General features: G+C 47.7%; 1 protein-coding gene across 2 annotated transcripts; it reads left to right on the top strand.

The window, feature by feature from the left end:
* Positions 1-1,687: 1,687 nt before the first annotated feature.
* On the top strand, positions 1,688-21,765 carry TOMM34 (translocase of outer mitochondrial membrane 34). 2 transcript variants are annotated; one of them, XM_019972450.2, is made up of 7 exons: positions 1,688-1,950; positions 6,124-6,223; positions 7,331-7,483; positions 10,736-10,905; positions 13,753-13,900; positions 19,678-19,804; positions 20,738-21,765. In XM_019972450.2, exons 1-7 carry the CDS (start codon positions 1,824-1,826, stop codon positions 20,840-20,842), a joined length of 930 nt encoding a protein of 309 aa, XP_019828009.2. In that variant the 5' UTR covers positions 1,688-1,823; the 3' UTR covers positions 20,843-21,765. The 2 variants fall into 2 exon arrangements, with proteins under 2 accessions (XP_019828009.2, XP_019828010.2); XM_019972451.2 differs by having other exon boundaries at positions 20,705-21,765.
* Positions 21,766-22,090: the final 325 nt, after the last annotated feature.

Below are 22,090 nucleotides of genomic sequence, written 5' to 3'. Positions count from 1 at the left end.
CCCAGGGACGGGGGAGCCTGGTGGGCTGCCGTCTATGGGGTCGCACAGAGTCGAACTCGACTGAAGTGACTTAGCAGCACAGTGTTACACAATTTGAGGTTGTTTAGATCCCAGGATGCAGAACCTCAGACAAAGAGGGGCAACTAAAGGTACACACGGATTCGGTTGTGTAGGAATTGCTGTCCCTAACCATCAATTGTGTAACTAAATACCTGACAGCAGAGACTAGGTTTTTGTTGACGAAACTTTATAAGTGCATGTTGCATGCCAGATCTTACAGGGCCTGGGGAGAGATAAGACCTGCTCACTGCCTTTAAAGACCTCACAGTCTAAGAAACACTGTAAACTGATGTGAAATAAAATACATATATTATGGCAAGACAAGAATTGTGGTTTTTTTTCTTTTTTTTTTGCTGTGCTACACAGCATGTGGGAGTTTAATTTCTGGACCAGGAATCAAACCCGTGCCCTCTGCGTTAGAAGCACGGAGTCTTAACCACTGGACCACCAAGGAGGTCCCAGGAGAAGAAAAACTTGAACTAAACGTTTTTCTCTGCCCTTTGGCCTCCTCTGTCCCCTCTACTGTGCATTATGTATCTGCATTACACATCAACCAAACCTCCCCATTGGCAGAAACACCTGCTCAACCATAAAGAGCAACATTCTGCTAGCATCAAGAGACTCTCTTAAAGGATAACATTCCTTCTTGATCTTGTAAGGGGTCACGATGATAGTTGCCTTCTGTCTCAAAAAACTTACATAACTGTGCCCTGACTTCTAATGTCTGGAACAGTTTTCAGAACTGAGATGGTGGTCCCAGGTTACAATCCTCCAACTTGGCTCAAGTAAAATTTTCCACTTCTTTATTAGATTGACTATTGATGAATTTTCATCAACCGACAATCACAGAATAAGAGCTAAATTAGGAATAAAACCTGAGAGCAATAGGAGCAGAGGAGGGAGATTATAAAGGAGATGATGTTTGAGTTGACTTTTGGCTCAGTGAGAATTAGGCAAGAGGAAAAAATAGTGTTTGGAAAAGAATTCCAGGAAGAAGAGAGCATAAGCAAAGGTTAGGAAGCAAGGGAAACAGCATAATGTGCACAGGTAGCAACAAGCAACTTAAAAAAAAAAAAAATGGAGTAGTAAGTGGGACATAGAGTGAAGTCAGAGGAGGCTGATGACGAGCCCATTTCCCTCAGCGATTTACATCAACCTATCAGTCCATTCATTTATAAAATCAGTATCTATAGATAACTAGGTGCCAGTTTCCAGCCCAGGTGCCTCTGCACTTGCTAACCCTCCGTCTGAAACAGCATTCCCTACTATATTCTCGGGTCTCAGCTCAATTACTAGTCTCTGGGAGATGCCTTACCATCCCTCTTACTTAAAAAGTCTCCACGTGGTCACCTTCTATGGCGTTACTGTTTTCCTTAGAGCACTATCACATTAATGAAATTATCGTCTTCATGTGCACATGAGGTAACTGAATGTCAGGCCCCAGTAGAATGTACACCCTAGGCGAGCAGTGAGTGACCTGTTAAGAGTTTCACCTGCAGGGTTCTCGATACCACGCCAAGATGCCCAGCGCTGCTGCAAACTCCCTGCGCGCTGGTACCCAACTGAGCGTGCGTGGAGGGCGGGGCACTAGGCGCCTCCGGTCCGCGCAGGCCCCGCCCTTGCCACGCCACGCCCACTTCCCGCCGGGGTAGCCGGCCGGCACGGCTACTCGCACCTTCCGCCCGGGCGGCGTTGCACCGGTCTTGGCGCCGCGAACTGTAGCGCCCCCCACCCCGCCCCGAGTTTACCGGTCCAGCCCCAGGATGGCCCCTATACCCCCGGCATCAGTGGAGGAGCTCCGCACCACCGGCAACCAGAGCTTCCGCAACGGCCAGTTCGCCGAGGCCGCCACACTCTACAGCCGCGCGCTGCGGATGTTGCAGGAACAAGGTGCGACCCCGGCCCCCCGCACCCCCGTTTCTCCGCCAGGCCTGCTTCCCCTTCTCGCTTCCCCCGACCCCAGCTACCCGTACCCTGCTCTGGCCCTCTCGGCCTGGGGCTTCCGTTTACCCCGCAGCTGACCGGCCCACCGGGTCTCCCCAGCACTTGCCCATTACTTCCCCCCTCCCCCACCTTGGGCATCCTACGAGAAAGTTCCTTGGCCTTTCTTTCCGCTTTTATTATTATTGTAACGTGGCTTTATTACTGGCCCTTTTTTACTTAATGACATAACAGAGACACATTTTCATGTTAATAGATCTTTTATCACTTTTTATGGTGGTAAAAAACGACATCAAACTTCATCTCTTGTAACTTTGTCGTGCAACAGATCTCTGGAACTTTCTCATCTTGCAGCACGGAAACGCCGTACCCACTAAACTCTGATTACCCCCTCCGCCCGTGGTAGCCACCTTTTTTTTTCTGTGTCAGTGATTTTTACTACTTTAGGTATTTAAAATGAATGGGATAATACAATCTTTGTCTTTTGTGACCGAATAATATCTTTGACATTATAAACTGCGTTGTAGCATGTGACAGGCTTTGGTTCATTTTTAAGTTTGCCTGATAATTCCATCGTGTAGATACACCATATTGTCTTTATCCATTCATCCGTTAATGGACATTTGAATTGTTTTCACCTCTTGGCTATGATGAACATGAATGTGCAAGAATCTCCCAAGATCCTGCTTTAATTTCATTTGAATATATACCCAGAAGTGGGATTGCTGGATTAGATCCTAATTGTATTTTTAATTTGCAGGAAAGGAGGGGGCCTCCAAACTGTTTTCCGTAATAACTGTACCATTTTACATTCCCACCCACAGGGCACAATAATTCCAACTGCTCAGCATCCTTACCAACGCATTTTATTTTTTCTTCTTTTGATAGTGACCACCCTGATAGATTGCCTGCTTTTTAACTGTCTTGTTGGACCCCATTCTAATATTCAAGCCTCATTCTGATCCCTGAGGCAACTCTCATTTTCCTCAACTGTACACGCTTTAATTAACATTGTTAAGCAACTGTATGTAATGAGTGTAGAAAGTCCTTTCTGTCAAGGGGCATTTTTTTCTTGTTAATGCGGAGGCCCCAGATGTGATCTTAATTCATTAACTGGGGGATTTTTGCAGAAACACCTGTGGCTAGTCCTTTGTTCTGTAAGTGATATTGATGTTTTTGGTCAGTAATGTTTGTGTAACAAGAAACATGGGCTTCCCTGGTGGCTCAGATGGTAAAGAATCTGCCTGCAATGCAGGAGACCCAGGTTCCATCCCTGAGAGAAGATCCCCTGGAATAGGACATGGCAACCCATTCCAGTATTCTTGCCTGGATAATTCCATGGACAGAAGAGCCTGGTGGGCTACAGTCCATGGGTCGCAAAGAGTTGGACACAACTGAGCAGCTAACACTTTGGACTTTCAACAAGAAACATATTAGTACATCTCTAGTCAATAATGTGTTAAGATAATGAATATTAAACAAGAACTATGGGGAAATGATCTGGGCTGTGAAGAAGACAAATGTGGTGGTGTGGTAGATTTGACTAGGGAGTTCTTTTATGAAGAGATGGAAGGTAAAGGACAACTTCTTTGAAGAAGTGACATTTGAGGTGATACCTGAATGGTCAGAAGAAGCCAGCTGCATGAAATTTTGTGCTGAGCACCTCAGGTGAAGAAGGCCATAATTAACAAAGGCCCCAGACAGCAGTACCCTGGTGTCAGGACCCAGAGCATATGGGAGCCAATGGAGGGAGTACCAAGACTTCATCAGTTACAAAGACAGGCATTTTACACGGTAGTTCATGGGAAGGAGTTTGGAGTTTATTCCCTAATGGGAAGCTGCTGGAGAGTTTTCAGCAGAGGAATAACGTGTTTTTACCAGTCTTCCCGGCCTCTGGCTCAGTTCAGCCAACAAAGCCCTCTGCCCAAGGCCTCTCTGAAGTGGCTTATCCCAGAGCCTCAGTAGAATTCCTTTTCTGTAGTCCCTCTTTCCCATTGCTTTCCTTCTCTCTCATTTCCTTGGCTAGCATTTGTTGAGTACTTGCTAGACATGATAGGCTTTCTCCCTTTTTTATATCTTCCCACTAACTTACGGGTAAGATGCTTTATAGATGAGGGTTCCAGAAGACTTAAATCCCTTCTTCTGGGGTGACACACTGAAATCAGAGGCAGAATTTGAACAGGGGTTTCTCCAATTCCCAAGTCCAAGTTTTTAATCATTTTGCTGGACTTCTTCCCAAATCCTTTGCTAATTCCAATCGATTTTGTTTGAATTTTTGCAGTTTCAAGCCACTCTTTTGCTGCCTCCCCCCCCCCCCCATGTTTTTTTTTTCCTAGAACCTTTCTCTGTAGGCCCACCTCCTCATCTCAACTTGTTAAAGTTGCTTTTTTTTTTTTTGTATCCTACCCCAGCTGCCTGGAAAAACTTGGCTTTTTTGTAGGGATTTATTCTAGGCCCGAAGAAGAGCCATACTGATATGTCTTCTCAGTTTAGCAGGGGACCAGAATTTGGTTCTGATTCTGCTACTAATTTTCTGGGTAATTTATGGGCAAGTTCCTTGATTTCTCTGATCAATTTCCCTGATCTTGAAAGGAGAGCAGGGAGCAACCTAACACAGTGAACCTTCCACCCAGTCTGTGAAATATCATCTTCATCTGATAGGTAAGCACATGTGATCAGAGGGGATTGAATGACTTGCGCAGGGTCACAGGCTGGATTTGGGGATCTGATGTCATTTCTGCCACACCACTGCTGTTTTCTGAGCAACCATGCTCCAATGACTTGAGATGGGTAGCAAGGTTTGAATACTTGAGCTTGCTCCTCGAGGGCCAGGATGTCTTTTACTTATCTCTATACTTTGCTGTCTCCCTTGGGGTCCGGCAACAAAAGGGAAGACAAGATAATTTTATTATGTTTGGTATTGAATGAAGCAGGTTTTGCATCAATGTGGTAACATAATTAGCAAAGAAGGCAAGCTGCAGAAGGAGAAGCGGTATGACGCCACTTGGGAAAAGTTATTTAAAGGATATTGTGTCTTGCCTGTGAATACCTATATAATAAAGATGGACACACGTGAGAATGTGACATACCCACTTTAGGACTGGCAACTTTTGGGGACCTGGGGATGGGGCAGAGGGGAGAGAGTAGAGCTATTTAGTCATAGTGAAACCAAAAAGGTGAGAGGACTTCCCTGGTGGTCCAGTGGTTAAGCGTCCATGCTTTCACTGCAGGGGGCACAGGTTTCATCTGGGGTTGGTATGCAGCCAAAAATAAATGAACAAAAAGACCCCAAAAAGGTGGGAAGCAAATATTAATAAAATATATGCTGAGTTTAGTGATGGATAGCAAGTACCTATTATACTGTTGTCTATATGTTTTACCACTTTCAAAGGAGAGCTTCTGTTCTGGGAATGGAATCACTGGGTCAACACTTGATAGTTTCCATGTTTTATTTTCATTATGACCCCTGCTAGTGGTTGAAAAATTATTTTTGAAAATGAAAGTCATCATGGCCACAATAAAGGACTTGAGCCTCTGAGATTGCTGAGGATAAAGATGGTCTTTAAGGAAACATCTATGATAATTCCCCTCCCCACGGGATAGCTTGAGCTCTTCCCCTGATTAAGCTCTCCATAGTCCTGCGAGACTGAGAGGTCTTTTCCTTGGCGAAGTCCTCTCTGATTTGACCAGGTAGAATTAGTCTGTTTTTTGTGTCCCCACACTTGTTCAGTCCATTTATCATAGCATTTATCAGATTTTTGTCTTCTTTTTTTTCTTTATTGGATTTTTATGCTTCTTGTAATAAAATTAACACATACACACACCCCCAAGTAGTTACACTGTGGATTTCTTTGAGCTCTTCACTTTGATCTCTGGCCTGGTACCAAGTTCAGTGCATGACTGAGTAGATGAGCAGATGCTTGGTCCCTGTGGATAGCAGGAAGCTTGGTGTTCTTGCTCCCTTGCCAATCCATCAGACCAACATGCACGATGGGGTTACAGTCATCTCTGCTGCCCATTACTAAACCCCAGAGAGCTCAAGGTGTGGAATGCGCCCCCGATGTCCCAAGGCACCCATCTCCCAACCTGTTAATTGTGCATTTTCTGCTTCCTCCGGGGCAGGTTCTTCAGATCCAGAAAAAGAAAGTGTTCTCTACTCCAACCGAGCAGCCTGCCACTTGAAGGACGGGAACTGCATCGACTGCATCAAGGACTGCACTTCGTGAGCGGGCAGGGCTGCCCCTGCGGTGCTGGGGGCTCGGGAGAGGAGACTGGGCTTCTCTGGCCCCACCAGTTACCTCTCATATTAGGGAGTGTCACTCAGGGTCAGCTGGTCACTGAAAGTAGGAAGTTCTCCTTGGTCCTTGTGGCCTCTGACTTGGGTCCCTGGAGCCTCATCTCTGCTGCTGAAAGGAGTAGGGTGGTCAGTTAGAGGAAGGCCTTTAGTCTTTGTGAGACGTAGAACCTGGGCATGACCTAGAGTTGCAGACCAGTGACTGGCATGCTCAGGGTTTTTTTTTTTTCTGGGATGGATGTGGGTGAGAGAAGGAGAGAGGGAAAGAAAGAGGGATGGTGGTTAATAGATAGCCTTGAAAGGAAAAAATGGTAACCATCACTGAGGTATAGGGCATGTTAAACCGTTTTTCATGCTTCTTGAAGCCAGTCTGAGATTGCCTTCATGGTCATCACTGAAGTAGCACTTGGATCTGATGTGTCCTCAGGAATCTGATATCCTGGGGTATTGCCTTAGCTTCGGGCCCTGGTGGTGGGTGGGAGAGGAGAGAGGTGAGCGTGCTCGTGGAGCCTCTGCTCGGTTGATTTGTACCAGGCCCTGTGCTATTCTCCTTTGTGGAGCGCTCGTGAGTGCTCTGTGGGGTAAGTTTGCCACCCTGCCCAGGCTGGCACTGGATTGTGGAGGTCAAGTGATGTGCCTGGGGTCTCGTGGTTAGTGGCAGAGGTGGAATTCAGACACTGCTCCACCTGACTCCAAAGCCTGTTTGTTATCCCCACTCAGCCACACTCTGTAGAAAACAGAGAAGCATGAAAGCTATGAGGCACTTATTCTTGATTTCAGAGGGATCGCAACTATGAAAATCGATGCACACACACACGTATTTCCCGGTAGTAGTGTTTTTCCGTCCTCCTTCCCTTCTCCACTTCAGTCTGAGTTGAAAAGCCCCTCTTCTGAGACTTGACAGCCTTCACAGCATCTGTCGCCAGAAATGACCTCCCATGTACTGACGACCCAGACCGGAAGGAACTGTGGGAGGTTGGGAGCAGGGAGCCCCGGGGACTCAGCAGCCCAGTGACATCCTGCCTCCTGTCCTAGAGCACTGGCCCTGGTTCCCTTCAGCCTGAAGCCCCTGCTGCGGCGAGCATCGGCCTATGAGGCCCTGGAGAAGTACCCTCTGGCCTACGTGGACTACGTGACCGTGCTGCAGATTGATGACAGCGTGATGTCAGCCTTGGAAGGCAGCAGCAGGTGAGCCCGAGTCACTGAGGCCGTCTCTCTGGAATGTCCTGTCCTGTCCTCTCCAATGGGCTTGGAACCTTTGCTTTGGGCATCCTCTGGGGCAAACCCTGTGGTTTAGGCTCAGAAACTTATAATGAGCACGTGCAGAAAGTGTGGAAGGACGATCTGCTGTCGTGTTTTAGCAGGTTTTTAAGGAGTCAGAATTACTGAGTTTGTGGGGGGGGGTTTTGTGTTTTTTTGTTATTGTTCTTTTGCCTAGATGCTCAAATGTATTCACCCAGTAATACTTAGTTCAGCTCTGTCTAAGCCAGATTCAGTGGGAAATACCGAGCTAAAAAAGAGATACAGACCCCACTTGCTTCAGAGAGCTTTCTAGAGTGGCGAAAGGAAGACAGTGCAAGCAGCTGTGACCCCAGGGGCTGTGGTTTGTGGCTATGGTTCAGTGTATTGTACTGTGATCCCTTCACAAGGCCCCTCAGGTGAAATTCTTTCTGGTCTCTTGAGCAGTTGTCCTTAATCTCATCAGTCACATGCAGCCGATCACATTTCCCCTCTTTGCGTGGTATCTGTTCAGTATGTCGTTTCTGGCTTGACTTATCTTCTCTGTGCTTTGTCTCAGTCTCTATCATTCAACAAAATTTGCCACTTCTGTGCCAGACTTTGCACTCAGGCCCAGGCTGAGGAGGAGACAGACCTCTGCCCGCCCTCGAAGAGCTCCCAGTCTCCTGGAGAACAGCAGTCAGTCACAGGCAAATTTTGGCAGTGTGATGAGGGCTGTGGTGGGACGTACCTGACAGCCAGTGGGGGGTCCAGAGAGGGCTTTTTGGAGGAGGTGAGCCGAGACAGAAGTGTATAGCTGTCTGGGCCAGGGGCCAGCAAGGGGCCTGGGCAGCACGTGCACCGTGAATGAGTCGAGGTGTTAGAGGAGTGGTGAGAAGCCCGCCGCTCGTGGTGCAGCAGGCGAAGTGCTCAAATCAGGACGAGTGACGAGGCCCAGTCACACACACCCTGGTGTCCAGGGGCTTGGACTTCATCCGAACACAGTGAGGCATTGTGAAAGGGTCTTCAGCCGGGGGGCAGCCTGAGCAGATTTGAGAGAAAAGCTGGCTGGCTGCCTGCTGTGTTGACCATGAAGAAGAAGAAAATAGGAAGGGGGTGGGCAGTGATCCAAAAGAGACGGTGGAAAGGGACCAATTCAGGGGACATCTAGGCAGTATTTTGACAAGTTTTGGTGGTTGGAGGGTGGGGAGAAGGGAAGAACAGGTGTCCAGGTGGTTGACATGCTGAGGTGGCAGCATGGGGCCGGAGATTAGAGATGCAAGGAGGCCGGCTGGATGGTTGAACATAGAGATTTGAAGGTCACCAGCCTAGAGGTGGCTTGAAGTTCTGGGAGAAAAATGGAGTACTGCCACGAGTGGGGGGAGCCAGGGAGCTTTGCGGAATCACGATGTTTGAGGGGCACAGAGAGGAACAGCAGCCAGTGCGGTGGGAGGAAACTTAGAGCGTTTAGTGTCACGGAGGCAGGAGTGTTTGCAGAAGGATGAAGACGTCGTTCGTATCAGGTGTTGCAGTCAGCCTAAGTACACTGAGGGTTTCAAAATGAAGTCACTGGTGATTCTGATGGAGTCAGTCCACTGGGGTCAGAAGCAGGTGGCAGTGGATTAGAGGAATGTGGCTGTGAAGGGGCAGAGGGCTGTTCAGGAAGAAGGAGCTCCATGCTGGCAGCTGGAGTCGGTAGAGGGAAAGGATATAGGTGTGGGAGAGGGTGGTGCTGGCCGAGTGTGGCCCGAGAGAGGCAGGGAGCAGTGGATTCCCAATGCAGGGGGAGGGGTTGGCCTTGTCACCTCTTCTGTAGCAATAGAGAAGTAGGAAGTGTGCCCAGGCAGGGAGGTTTGGTTTCAGGGTGTGAGGAAGTCCAAGGGAGGAGGGTTAAGGAGCATCGGATGGAAGAGGGTAGAGGTTTGAAGTAGCTGGACCGATCAGGAAAACAGCTCTGGGGGCTGAGCCAGAGACCATGAGTTTGTAGTGATAGCAGTCTGTGAGCTCTTCGTCGTAGTAACACAGGAACGTGGTTGTAGAAGCAGAAGTTGCCGTTGGCTTCATCTGCTCACTCAGTACATACCTCTGGGTCCCGCTGGGTGACAGGTGCTGTGCTGAGTAGTAGAGATCAGTTAACAAAACCAGCATGTTCGCTGAGTTTCGAAGAGGGGAGTGGGGAGTGGTGGGGTTTGTCCCAGGGTGGGGTGGGGAGGGGAAAGACTTGAACATGAGGATCGAGAGAGGCAGTGTGGCACATGGTAAGCGCGGAGCGGTGGGAGGGGACCAGGTCTCAGGCCTTGCCAGCCTAATGCAGTGGGAACCACTGAAAGGTTTTACAGTTTGAGAATGACATAGGGTTTGCATTTAAAAATCTCTGAGCATTAATCAGATGTCAGGTGTTTGCATGGCCTTGTAAATAGATAAGTTGTTGTTGTTGTTTTGTCACTAAGTCATGTCCAACTCTTTTGCAACCCCGTGGACTGTAGCCTGCCAGGCTCCTCTGTCCATGGGATTTCCCAGGTGAGGGTACTGGGGTGCGTTGCTGTTTTCCTTCACCAAGGGATCTTCCTGACCCAGGGGTCAAACCTGTGGTCTCCTGCATTAGCAGGCAGATTCTTTACCACTGAGCCACCAGGGAAGCTCAAATAGATTAAGAAAACATAAAATGTGGGAAGGAGGTTCAAGAGGGAGGGGACCTACGTACACCTATGGCTAATTCATGTTGATATATGACAAATCAAACCATATATTGTAAAGCAGTCCAAACAAAAGTAAATACGGAGGGGACCTACATATACCTATGGCTAATTCATGTTGATATATGACAAATCAAACCAATATTGTAAAGCAATCCAAACAATTAAAAGTAAATATAATTTCTTAAAAAAGAAAACATGGGGTCCATTCTTGGGGACATGTGTGGTTCCTTGGGGGTAAGATTGAATTACCTTAACAAGCACCAGATCCCTCTCTTTGAAGTTAACAGTGTGACCAAGCAAGGGCCAGGCAGGGAGGGAGTGTCATGGTGGCTGACCTGAAAAGACCCTTATGGGTAGCAGGCTCCTGTTCCTTTCCTACTGCGAGTCAGAAGGGTACAAAGCGATGGTTCAAACAAGGGGAAGATGATAACTGACTCTTGTACACCTCCTTTGGGCTTATGAGAGAAAGAATACCTTCTTGACCCAGCTGGAAACCTTTCTGTCATCCTGCCTGCCTTTCCAGAATGACCAGAACTCTCATGGACTCCTTTGGGCCCGAGTGGCGCCTGAAGCTGCCCTCTATCCCCTTGGTGCCTGTTTCATCTCAGAAGAGGTGGGAGTGTCTGCCTTTGGAAAACCACAAAGAGCCATCTAAAAGCAAATCCAAAGGAACCACAAGCGCGAAGAGCAGAGGTAAGCTGTGACTTCCCACCCAGAGAGAGCCGCGGTCTCCGCAGAGCCACGTTCTTTAGAGTTATCCTATAAAAACTGGCCTCGCTTAAGATGAGTTACTTTTAAAGTCCTATAAACAAAGTGAAAAAACAAGAAGCGTAACCCCTTAGGGACGGTCTCCTCAGCGCTGCAGTGGGCAGTGGGAAAGCCAACCCCACAGGTGTAAGGCTAAGGTGACGTAAGGCACAGTGAACTCCCAGCCTGGCACCCAGTTATCTCGTGTTTGTTCCCTTCTCATTCCTTTGGCAGCATTTGAGATGTATCATTTAGGATGTTTTTGGTTGCAGAAACAAGAAACTCCATGTGGTAAAAATAATAAAAAGAACATATTGGCTCATACAACAAAAAGGGCCTTCAGGCAAGGCTTGCTCCAGCAGCTCACTGCAGCATCAGACTCCCATTTCTCTGTCCTTCTCTCCACTCTTTTCTCTACGATGTGTCAGCTTTGTCTTCAGGCAGTCTTCCCTCCTGAGTCGTACAGAAGCGGTAGCAGTAGAACCATAGCAGTTCTATGCCTCACATCTGCATGCCGTGCCTCATGACCAAGAGGGAGAGAAAGAGTTGTTTTTCTGAGAGCTCCCTAAGAAAGAGGGTTTCTTCCACTAAAATCCCTGGCTCATCTTTTCTTAATATAATCTAGCCTATAAACACAGGCCATTCCCTTAACTAGTCCCTGTGACCAGGGCCTGAGATTTTGTGACAAGCTCAGCCTGACATCCATCTGCTCCGTCTCCGTAGCCAGTGGAATTCACACACTTACTAGTCTCTGGAAGGGAATAAACAAGGGAAGGGAGGTCAAGGCCAGGTGGCCCCAAACAGGAGACCTCAGCTTTATGGAACAGAGAGGACCTTCCCTGGGCAGGGGCGATAGGAAACTTATAAGGCTCCAGGGGAGTTCTCCCAGCCCAGCAGGCTCGGTATTGAGGATGGGAGGCTCAGGGGGCAGGGCTGCAGCCTGGCCTTGGGTATACAGGAGGACAGGGATTCTCCCCTTCCCAACAGGAAACCTGTCTGGCCATGGGCAGCATTCACTCCCTAGAATGAGAACATGAGCCGCTAATGAACTTGATGGCTTCAGTGCACCTCCTATTTATTTCGCTGTTTTGAAGTCACAGCCATGTGGGGCCTAGAGAGGCTCTCTCAGAAAAGTCTCAGCCCAGGGGAGACTGAGACACCTAAAACACAGGAGAACGAGTACTTTAGAGTCTCTAATGTTTGAGGAATTCAAATTGGGAACTGATGGCAGGGTGCTGGGGGAAGTTGGGGAAAGTCTCATGGAGGTGACAGGTTGAGCTGGACCTTAAAAACCAAGTTCTTCAGGCGAGAAGGGAAGGGAGTTTTCAGCTGAGACAGTGGAAGGAGTTAGAGAATGAGGTAGTGGGGGTATCTCATGGTGCAGCCTAGGGTGCCTTGCAAAGTCAAGGTGAAGCTGAGGCGGTGATGCTGTGCACACTGCAACGCACTGGCTCTGCTTCTAGAAAACCTCGTACATGTGCCCACAAAGAGATGGGTACAAGGTGTTCAGAGCAAAAAGTTGGTAAGACCAAAAAGCAAAATAACCCAAGTCCCTATGAACGGAACAGATGAAACAGTTGCATTGCAGCAGTAAGAGTAAGAGTGAAGCAGCTATGGGTGTGAAAATCCCAGGAATGTAATTTTGAGGGGAAAAAGAATACCAGGTCATAGTAGAATACATAGAATTATGTATTCCTTTATTTGAAGTTCTTAAAGTAAATAGTAAATAGTTTCTAGATACTATCATATCTAGTTAAAGTAACCCAAAAAGGGGGGGCATGGTCTCGTATGGCAGAAACCAACACAACGTTGTAAAACTATTATCCTCCAATTAAAAGTTTTTAAAAGAGCAGGGTCAGGGGCACAGAATTGAGGAAAATGGTTTCCTCCAGGGGTGGATTGACCGGCGGGGAGAGGCTCATAGGACTTCAAAGGTCTTAGTAAACGTTCTGTTTCTTAAGATGAGGGATCAGTTCAAGAGTATTAGTTTTATTCCTAAAACCTTACCCTTGTCGTAAATATTCAGTATTTTATGAAGAAAGTTTTTTAAAATCGACAAAGTAGATGACACGGGAGCTGAGGCTGGAATAATTCATCAGGGCCATGCAGTGAAGTGAAGCCCCAGGGCTCCATGGAGCAATTTGGATCTCACCTTGTTCTCCTTATGTCTCCTGGAGGCTGGGACAGAGCTCAGGTGGTGGGTTGGGGAGAACACCGCCAGACTCAGACCAGAACAGCTGAGGAGTAGGGGCTCCTCTGCCCTTTTCTGGAAGCCTAAGAGCACCGCTCTTCTCTTTTGTTTAACCAGATGCTTGTTTATTTAAATACTTCCTCACTTACTCTCCTGCTTTAAGTTTATACGGTGCTCTGGACTTTCTCCTGTTTTCTCCCCATTTCATCCTGACAGTAGCCCAGGGTGGAGTAGGTATTGCCCCACACATGCCGGTGAGCAAATTGAGGTCCAGAAGCATTAGGTCCCACAGGCTTTCAGCTCCTGAGCGGCAGTGCTGAGGCCACAACCTGCGTTACTTTCTACTGCGTATATATCATTGTGTGTGTGGAAGTATATCTACATCAGGAGCCCCCAACCTCTTCTGAATGAAAAACTCTGTATTTCCCAGAAGCCATTGCTCAGGGGAACTCCTGACTCAGGAAGGGCGCTTTGCACAGTGCAGGAGACCTCGGGGGACAGAGCGCTGTAGACGGCTTAGAAGAGGCGCTGCCCAAGAGAGCTCCTCAGGCTGAGCTGGGCACCCATTCCATGGTTTTTTCCTCTTCTGAATTTGTATCTAGTGCCTTCTGCTGGGGATGTGGAGAGAGCCAGAGCTCTGAAGGAGGAAGGCAATGAGCTTGTAAAGAAGGGGAACCATAAGCAAGCGATTGAGAAGTACAGTGAGAGCCTCTGGTTTAGTAACTTGGAATCCGCCACATACAGCAACAGGTACCTTTCACACGGCTGGCCTGGGGGATTTCAGGACACCGGACATTCTTCCGCAGTCTTCTCTCGGACTGTGATGGGCTCTGCATCCTGGCATTTAGTCAGTATAGGCAGACCTCAAAGCTGTCTCAGGGTCGGCTCCAGACCACCGCAGTAAAGTGACTATCGGGAGAAAGGGAGTCACAAAATTTTGGGGTTTCCCTGTGCATAGAAAAGTTGTGTTTACACTGTACTGTAGTCTGTTAAATGTACAATAGCATCATGTCTAAAAAAACAACCTACATGCCTTAATTTAAAAACTTAACGGCTACAAATTGCCAACCACCAGTCATCGGCATAACATCAAAAATACTGATCACAGATCACTATGACTAGTATACTAATAATGAAATAGTTTGAAATATTGTGAGAATGACCAAAGTGTGAAACAGGTACAAAGTGAGCAAATGCTGCTGGAAAAATGGCACCCATAGATAGACTTGCTCAATGTAGGGTTGCCACAAATCTTCAGTTCTGGTGTCTTCAAAGTATCTGTGAAGCACAGTGAAATGAGGTATGCCTCTGTGTTACATCTCAGAACGTGTGTTCACATTCCCTTTGGTCACCATGAGATGGGCATTGCCAGTGGCATTCACTCTGTTAAATGGGTAGAAACTGGGGTTTCCCACAGGGAGCCAGGGCTTTATTTCAGCCCATTCCAGAATTTTCACTCACCAGGTAAGCAAAGGATGTAAGTAAAAGCTCTGGGCTTGCTGTGCAAACACGAGCCCAACACAAGTCTCAAAGCCTCTGTGCCTTCCCTGACTCTCAGCCCATGGCTTCTCTAAGACCCTCTGGTTATAAATTCTGCCAGACTGTCTGTGAGCCTCAGGGTAGAACCCAGGGAATTACCTGACCTGAGCAAGAGGGAGGGTCTAGTTGAGCCTGAGGTGTTAGACTTGTGGGGCTGTAGAAAGGCCTTCGTCCCGAGCTGTCACCAGTGGTCAGTGATCCTTTCCGCCAGCAGTGAGGGCCTGGGAAACAGGTACAAAGTGAGCAGATGCTGCTGGAAAAATGGCACCCATAGATAGACTTGCTCAATGTAGGGTTGCAGCATCCCTTCATCATGTGTGAGTGCCTGCTCTGCAATAGCCCACAAAGATTTTAGTAGTAGGTGCTCATTCCTGTCTTAATGTCAGGTAAACTGAGGCTCAGATGGAAGGGCTTTGCCTCAGCTCACCCAGCCAGTAAATGGTGGAGATAGAATTGGAACCTGGCTCCAGTGAGATATGTTCGTGTTACTGTCAAGAGGCTTAAAACATTCAGCAAAGGACCAGATCTGCTCTAAACCTTTCCTATAAAACATTAATAAATCTTGTGAGTCTGTTTTCCCTTCCCAGCCAACATACTCACATTACTTTTAAGTTCACAGATCTCGGATCTCCTATATGCTCACTGCTCCTTATCCAGAACTCTTGGGATAAAATGTGTTTCAGACTTTAGAAAGGGATGATAGTGCATATAATGAGTTGTCTTAACACTCCAGCAGTGTCTGGCCAGTTTGCTGGTTAATCACTAGCATTTCTGCAGTGAAACGTGGAAATTCCATGATCACACAGAATAGTATCGAGAAAGATGAAGCAGCCTCATGTCAGTTAAGGTCATTTTTTTTGCCAAATGACCTACAAAGGGAACCTTTAGTTTCACAGCATGGATTTTGGCATTTTGGACCTGTGATTTTATTGGCTGATTGGAGCCGAGGGTGCCTCAGTCAACCAGGCACACTCGGGATCAGGGACTGCAGCCCATTTGTCCATGTTTGTGCAGGAGCATCTTCTAACTCCTCTTTCTGTGGGCTCTGTCCTTGCTTACCTCATGTTGCTAGAGATCTCCATTAACCCATTTTCCTGGATTTTTACCACATTCAGGACAACGTTTTGTTTAAATACTGGTTTTCATGCAAATATGTCCATGCCACACCGTTTAACTACTATTGCTTTGTAATATACCTTGTAGGCTGATCTCTTCATTAGTCTTCGTAACCAGAGCATCGCTGTCTATTTTGCCGGCTTTGATCTTCTAGCTCAGCCTTGGGCTCACTGATAAATTTCAATCCATTGAGCTTTAGGTTGTAATTACATTGATTTTATAACTTTAATTTATAAGACTGAAACCTGTTACAAAACTGAATTTTCTATCCACGTGGTTGAATATACCACATTCCAGATGCCATTTTAATGCTCTCCTTCATGCATATGCATCTGTATGGTGCATCAACTTAGCCTTCGGTTCTCTCTGTGCATTGACATCTGAGTGGGTGTCACCATTAGGTACTTGGCACCTACGGTTTGCCAGGTCCTGAATGGACCTCCAGAAGAGTCTCACTCACAGCAATTCTTCAGGTTAGGTCACGGTCCCATTTTACCTAAGAAAATGGGCTGAAGATGAAAGTTTGGGTTCCTTTTCAGTCATTCGTCTTGTCTCTCAGACTCCTACTTTGTAATGAAAACCCTTCTCCCTGGATATAGAATATTCGGTTTACCAAAAGCCACAGGTGATTATTTTATAGGCCAAAGTTACGCATTTTTAACACCTTAAATGTGATCTTTGGCATTCATATGGAATCATTTTCATTATAACAGTTACATTCATTATAACAGTTACTTCTGAATGTAACTTCACCAAATAGTACCTGATGCTTACACTGTGCTGCTTCTACTTCCCAGAAACTTGGCTTATTCTTTAAATTGCTAGAGTCCATTGGGAGAACACGTCAGTTTCCTTAGAATTCTTGTGTGTTCAAATTAAGATCAGGGCCTACTGTTCTAAAACTTAGTGGCCTACAACAGACATTTTGTTTTGCTCATGATTTGTGAACCAGGAGTTCAGGAAAGGCAGTTCTTCGACTCAGGGTCTCATTCAGGATCAACGAGAAGGATGCTGGGACTGGAGTCGTTTAAAGGCTTCTCCTGGGCTTCCCTGGTGGCTCAGACAGTAAAGAATCTGCCTGCAATGCAGGAAACGTGGGTTCCATCCCTGGCTTGAGAAGATCCCCTGGAAGAGGGCATGGCAACCCATTCCAGTATTCTAGCCTGGAGAATTCCCATGGCAGAGGAGACTGGTGAGCTACAGTCCATGGGGTCGCAGAGTCAGATACGACTGAACACTAAGCACAGCACAGAGGTTTCTCCTACACATCTGGCACCAGGCTTGGGATGACTGACATGGCTGGGAATGGGACTGGTAGAGCAAGCTGGAGCCTTTTTTCTCCCCTCCTGGCAGTCTGTTCACTTGTGCCAGCTTGAGCTTCCTCACAGCATGGTGACCTCTGGGTAGTTGGCTTCTTACAGGAGCAGCTAAAGGCTCCAAGAGCAAGTGTTCCCAGAGCGCAGGCAGGCGCTCCAAGACCTCTGAGGCCTAGTCGTGGGACTCAAACTGTGTCCTTTCCTCTGCTCCACTGGTCAGAGCAGTCACAGAACCTGCTTAAATTCAAGAAGAAGGTGTTGAAACATAGGACCTCTTCTGTGGGAAGAATGCCACAGAATTTGTGCTGCCTTAATTTAGTTTTTATTTTTTATTTATTTGGCTACACCAGGTCCTAGTTGGGGCATGTGAGATCTAGTTCCCTGATCAAGGACCGAACCCTGATCTCCTGCATTGGAAATGTGGCATCCTAGCCACTGGATCACCCGGGAAATCCCTGTGTCTGCTTTAAAATTGATACAAGGAGAAGCTTTTCCTAAGTTAATTTATAAGTTCCATGCAATCTGAATGAAAATACTAGAATTTTTTTTTACATTCTTCCATGATGATAATTCCATGAGGAATAATGGTAATTCCATGGTAATAATTCCATGGTAACAATTCCATGAGGAAAAAATAACATAAGAGAATTTAGTGTATGATAAATTGTGGGGAAAAGAGGAATTATCCAATAAATGGTGTTGGATTGGCTGGAAAGAATTAAAAAGAAACTTGAACCTCCATCGTCACTCCTTATTTTAAAATAAAATCTAAATGGATTAGTTTCAAATGGAAGAAGTAAAACCATTAAGTTCTAAAACAACATGTGGGCTAATTATCTTGCAGTGGGGAAGGTATTATACGGGGTGGTGGTGGAGGGCGACCCACAGAAGTCATTAAATAAGTTGGAGACGTTTTATTTCATAAGATTAAAAAATCTTCTGTAAAGATGCTCAGTTTGGGGGCTTCCTGGTGGTCCAGTGGGTAGGACTCCATGCTCCCAATGCAGGGCGCCTAGGTTCAATTCCTAATTAGGGAACTGGATTCTGTGTGCCACAGCTGGGAGCCAGCACAGCCAAAATAAATAAAAAGTAAAAAGTATTCAGCTTAACTGTATTTAAAGCAACTACATTAAAACAGACACTGTTTTCTTCCATATTGGCTAAACTTAAAGGCTGAGCCCCAGGGTTGGTACAGTTGCAGGAAAATGGGTTCTGTTAGTAACTATTCTTAAGTACAGTTGCCCTTGAAAAAGTCAGCTGTCAGGAGCACTGACCCTCCTCTCAGTCAAAAAATCTCTATATAATTTACAGTCAGCCTCTCGTACCTGAGTTCTGCCGCATTCACAAAGTCCACCAAATGCCGATGATGTAATTCCGCAGTATTACTGAAAAAAAATTCTGCACATAAGTAGACCTGCACAGTTCAAACCTGTGTTGCTAAGGTTAGTTGCTTTATTTGGGAAGCATTTTGGTAATAGTCAAAATTTCAAATGCACGTACCTTTTGATGCAGCAGTCAGCAGTCCCTCCTAAGATTGATGTACAAGGATGTTCATAGCAGCATCATTTATTATTAACTGGGAATAGTGAAATATGTCTCCTGATAAGGAGTTAATAAATTAGGATATAGACAAGTGAATATTCCATAGCCACTGAAAACAGTGTCTGTTTCATTTTTAGTCACTGGGGAAGAGGACTAAAATTGAATAAGAAAGATACACACAAGTATGTACTTCTCCCCCACTGATAATAAGCAGAATGTAAGAATGATGCAAAATATAAGTTGGAAGAATTGGATATCAAACACCTATATACTCCCAATTAAATTTATAAAGTTATAGAAACAACTATAACTTCAGTTAAAAACAGTGTTACGTAACACTGTTACACAACTGTCACAACAGTTTGGTTGGTCACTATGGCCATCTGTTGATCCATCTTTACATTTCATCCCTAACATGTCAGTGTGCATATAATTAATTAGAGCCTAGTATTTATGTGGCTTTCCTGATGGCTCAGATGGTAAAGAATGTGCCTGCAATGCAGAAGATCCAGGTTCAGTCCTTGGGTTGGGAAGATCCTCTAGAGAAGGGAATGGCAACCCACTCTAGTGTTCTTGGCTGGAAAATTCCATGGACAGAGGAGCCTGGCAGGTTATAGTCCTTGGGGTCGCAAAGAGTCGGACATGGTTGAGCAACTAACACTTTGATTTATGTGTTTTTTTCTTAAGGTAGATAATTTTTTGTCAAGGGGAAGGTTTCCAGAAACCTTTTCTTGCTTGAAAGAGTTAAGTGTGGGAGCATGAGGTGGACGATAGCTCTGAACACTGTCAAGATCACAAGTTGCTCAAACCCGGATCAAGTCCCGGGTCGGTGCATCAGTAGTGGAGGAAGCCTGGGGAGTCGCTTCACTCCTCTGAGCCGCTCTGCTCTGTAGAAGTGGGCTGGGTGGCTGTGAGAACTGAGGAAAGTGTGAAGCACCCAGCACAAAGTATTAGGGCATTCCTCAGAGTTAGTGGCCCCGAGGGAGCAGCTGACAGCCCGGTCTTTGCCTGCAGGGCACTCTGCCATCTGGAGCTGAAGCAGTTCCAGGAGGCGGTAAAGGACTGCACAGAAGCCCTCAGGCTGGATGGAAAGAACGTGAAGGCGTTCTACCGCCGGGCTCAAGCCTACAAGGCTCTCAAGGTAAAGAGATCCTGTCCAGAGGCACCAAAGAGCCACAACCAGTTGTGCCCATGGTGGCACTTTCAGAGCATGGTCCAGGTGAGGTGGGGCCTGCCACGTCCCTCCTTGTCCAGGGGCCCCAGGTGCTCCTGACAGGCCTCCAGCCTGGGGTGCAGAAAGCCAGTTCGGCAGTGGTCCCCAACCCCGCCTGGTCTCCCGGGCCCAGGCTTCATCCCCCCAGTGTCTTCTCTCTCAGGACTGCAGGTCCCCACAGCCTCTTCTTCTCTCGGGACTACAGGTCCCCACAGCCTCTCTCCCCTCTCAGGACTACACGTCCCCACAGCCTCTTTCTCCTCTCAGGACTGCAGGTCCCCACAGCCTCTCTCCCCTCTCAGGACTACAGGTCCCCACAGCCTCTTTCTTCTCTCAGGACTGCAGGTCCCCACAGCCTCTCTCTCCTGTCAGGACTGCAGGTCCCCACAGCCCCCCTCTCTCAGGACTGCAGGTCCCCACAGCCTCTCTCTCCTCTCAGGACTGCAGGTCCCCACAGCCCCTCTCTCTCAGGACTGCAGGTCCCCACAGCCTCTCTCCTCTCAGGACTGCAGGTCCCCACAGCCTCTCTCTCCTCTCAGGACTGCAGGTCCCCACAGCCTCTCCTCTCAGGACTACAGGTCCCCACAGCCTCTTTTTTCTCTCAGGACTACAGGTCCCCACAGCCTCTCTGTCCTCTCGGGACTGCAGGTCCCCACAGCCTCTTTCTCCTCTCAGGACTGCAGGTCCCCACAGCCTCTTTCTCAGCCTCTTTCTTCTCTCAGGACTGCAGGTCCCCACAGCCTCTCTGTCCTCTTGGGACTACAGGTCCCCACAGCCTCTTTCTCCTCTTGGGACTACAGTACCCACAGCCTCTCTCTCTCCTCTCAGGACTACAGGTCCTCATAGCCTCTCTCTCATCAGGACTTCAGATCCAGCTTTGCAGACATCGACAGTCTCCTGCAGATAGAGCCTAGGAATGGCCCTGCGCAGAAGTTGCGGCAGGAGGTTAACCGGAGCTTAAACTAAAATCCCTGAAGGGCAGCAGGACACCTGTCTGCCTGAGCACCTTATTCTGTGCCTGCTCCTGGATCTGGCGGGCCCGAGTGGGCTCCGAAGCCCCCTCCTCTCCCCCAGAGACGTGATGGCCTCCCACCCCTCAGGAGGCTCTGCCTGTTCACATTAAGCTCAGTGTAGTCAGAAAGCAGACGTTTTGTTGGCAAAGTCTCCCCCTGTTCTGCACTCCCCTGTGCTGTGGACAGCGAACAGGTCACAGCAACGGGTGCTTGTCAGCAGCATGCTCAGCCTGGTCTCTGCCCAGATGCTCCAGACCCACTGCTGCCCTTCCAGTCACCAGGTCCTGTCACCCTGATCCATCTGGGTGCTTAAAAAGCTGCCAGTCCCATGGGACACAGGCTGGCGTGGAAAGGAAGGAGGACTGGGAAACCCTGGCCCGCCTACACCCATGGCAGCCAGCTGAGCTGGTTCTCTAAGGCTGCCGACCCCTTCCCTGTCCTTGGCACGGCACTCCATGTTCTGAGCCCCAGTGCCTTTTGGCCGAGCCTCCCATGACAAGAATGCAGAACCTGTTCCCTCGGCCAGCGTTTGTCTGTGGCTCTGCGCTGTTGTCTCCCACATAAAGATTCCTAAGTTCTTTCAAGAGCCCAGAGGTGTGGCTGCTGCTCCTGAAGGTGGGATGGGGAGAAACCTCCTTGAAGTCCGTGTCCTTCCCTTCCCGGCAGGGACTTGCCTTTTGACTCCCACAGTGGCCCCACTAGGCTTCTTAGTTCTTTGTAATACGTTGAAGTTAATTTGAACTGAATAGACTGACTTTTGTTGAACTGCAAGTTTAAGCTGCGTTAACATCATCTACATGAATGTTGTACTTTGTGGTTCAGCTTTGGATCACTTTGGAACTTTGCGATAATAAAAAACTGGTTATGGAGCATTCATCCTTTTTTTGATCAAATTTACTGGGATGTGTCTGCATGGGCCAGGCCCTGCTCATAGTACTGGGGAAACAGCAGTGAATGACAGGATCCCTGCGCTCAGAAAGCTGACCAGTCCCATCGGACACACAGTGAGTGAAACCACAGCGGCTTTAGTGTTGCAAACAAGCAGTCACATTTTCCCCTCCAACTAGGGAGATTTGACCCTGTGGGAAAAAAGGGGTCCCTGAGGAAGTCAGGTTTGAATTGAGTTCTAACATGGGGGTGGGGAGGGTCAGTGGGTGAAGAGGGGAGGGAAGAGCCCCCCCAGGCAGGCGAATGGCATTGG

The sequence above is a fragment of the Bos indicus genome, chromosome 13, assembly GCF_029378745.1.
Source record: "Bos indicus isolate NIAB-ARS_2022 breed Sahiwal x Tharparkar chromosome 13, NIAB-ARS_B.indTharparkar_mat_pri_1.0, whole genome shotgun sequence".
NCBI lineage: Eukaryota > Metazoa > Chordata > Mammalia > Artiodactyla > Bovidae > Bos > Bos indicus.
This window is presented reverse-complemented; position numbering and strand designations above follow the sequence as displayed.

Bases quoted from the DNA above. Each gene is read 5' to 3' on its own strand.
- TOMM34 (XM_019972450.2), top strand. From the start codon at position 1,824: ATGGCCCCTATACCCCCGGCATCAGTGGAGGAGCTCCGCACCACCGGC. The intron at 1,951-6,123 runs GTGCGACCCCGG...CCTCCGGGGCAG, and splicing joins GCGGATGTTGCAGGAACAAG to GTTCTTCAGATCCAGAAAAA. The intron at 10,906-13,752 runs GTAAGCTGTGAC...ATTTGTATCTAG, and splicing joins CACAAGCGCGAAGAGCAGAG to TGCCTTCTGCTGGGGATGTG.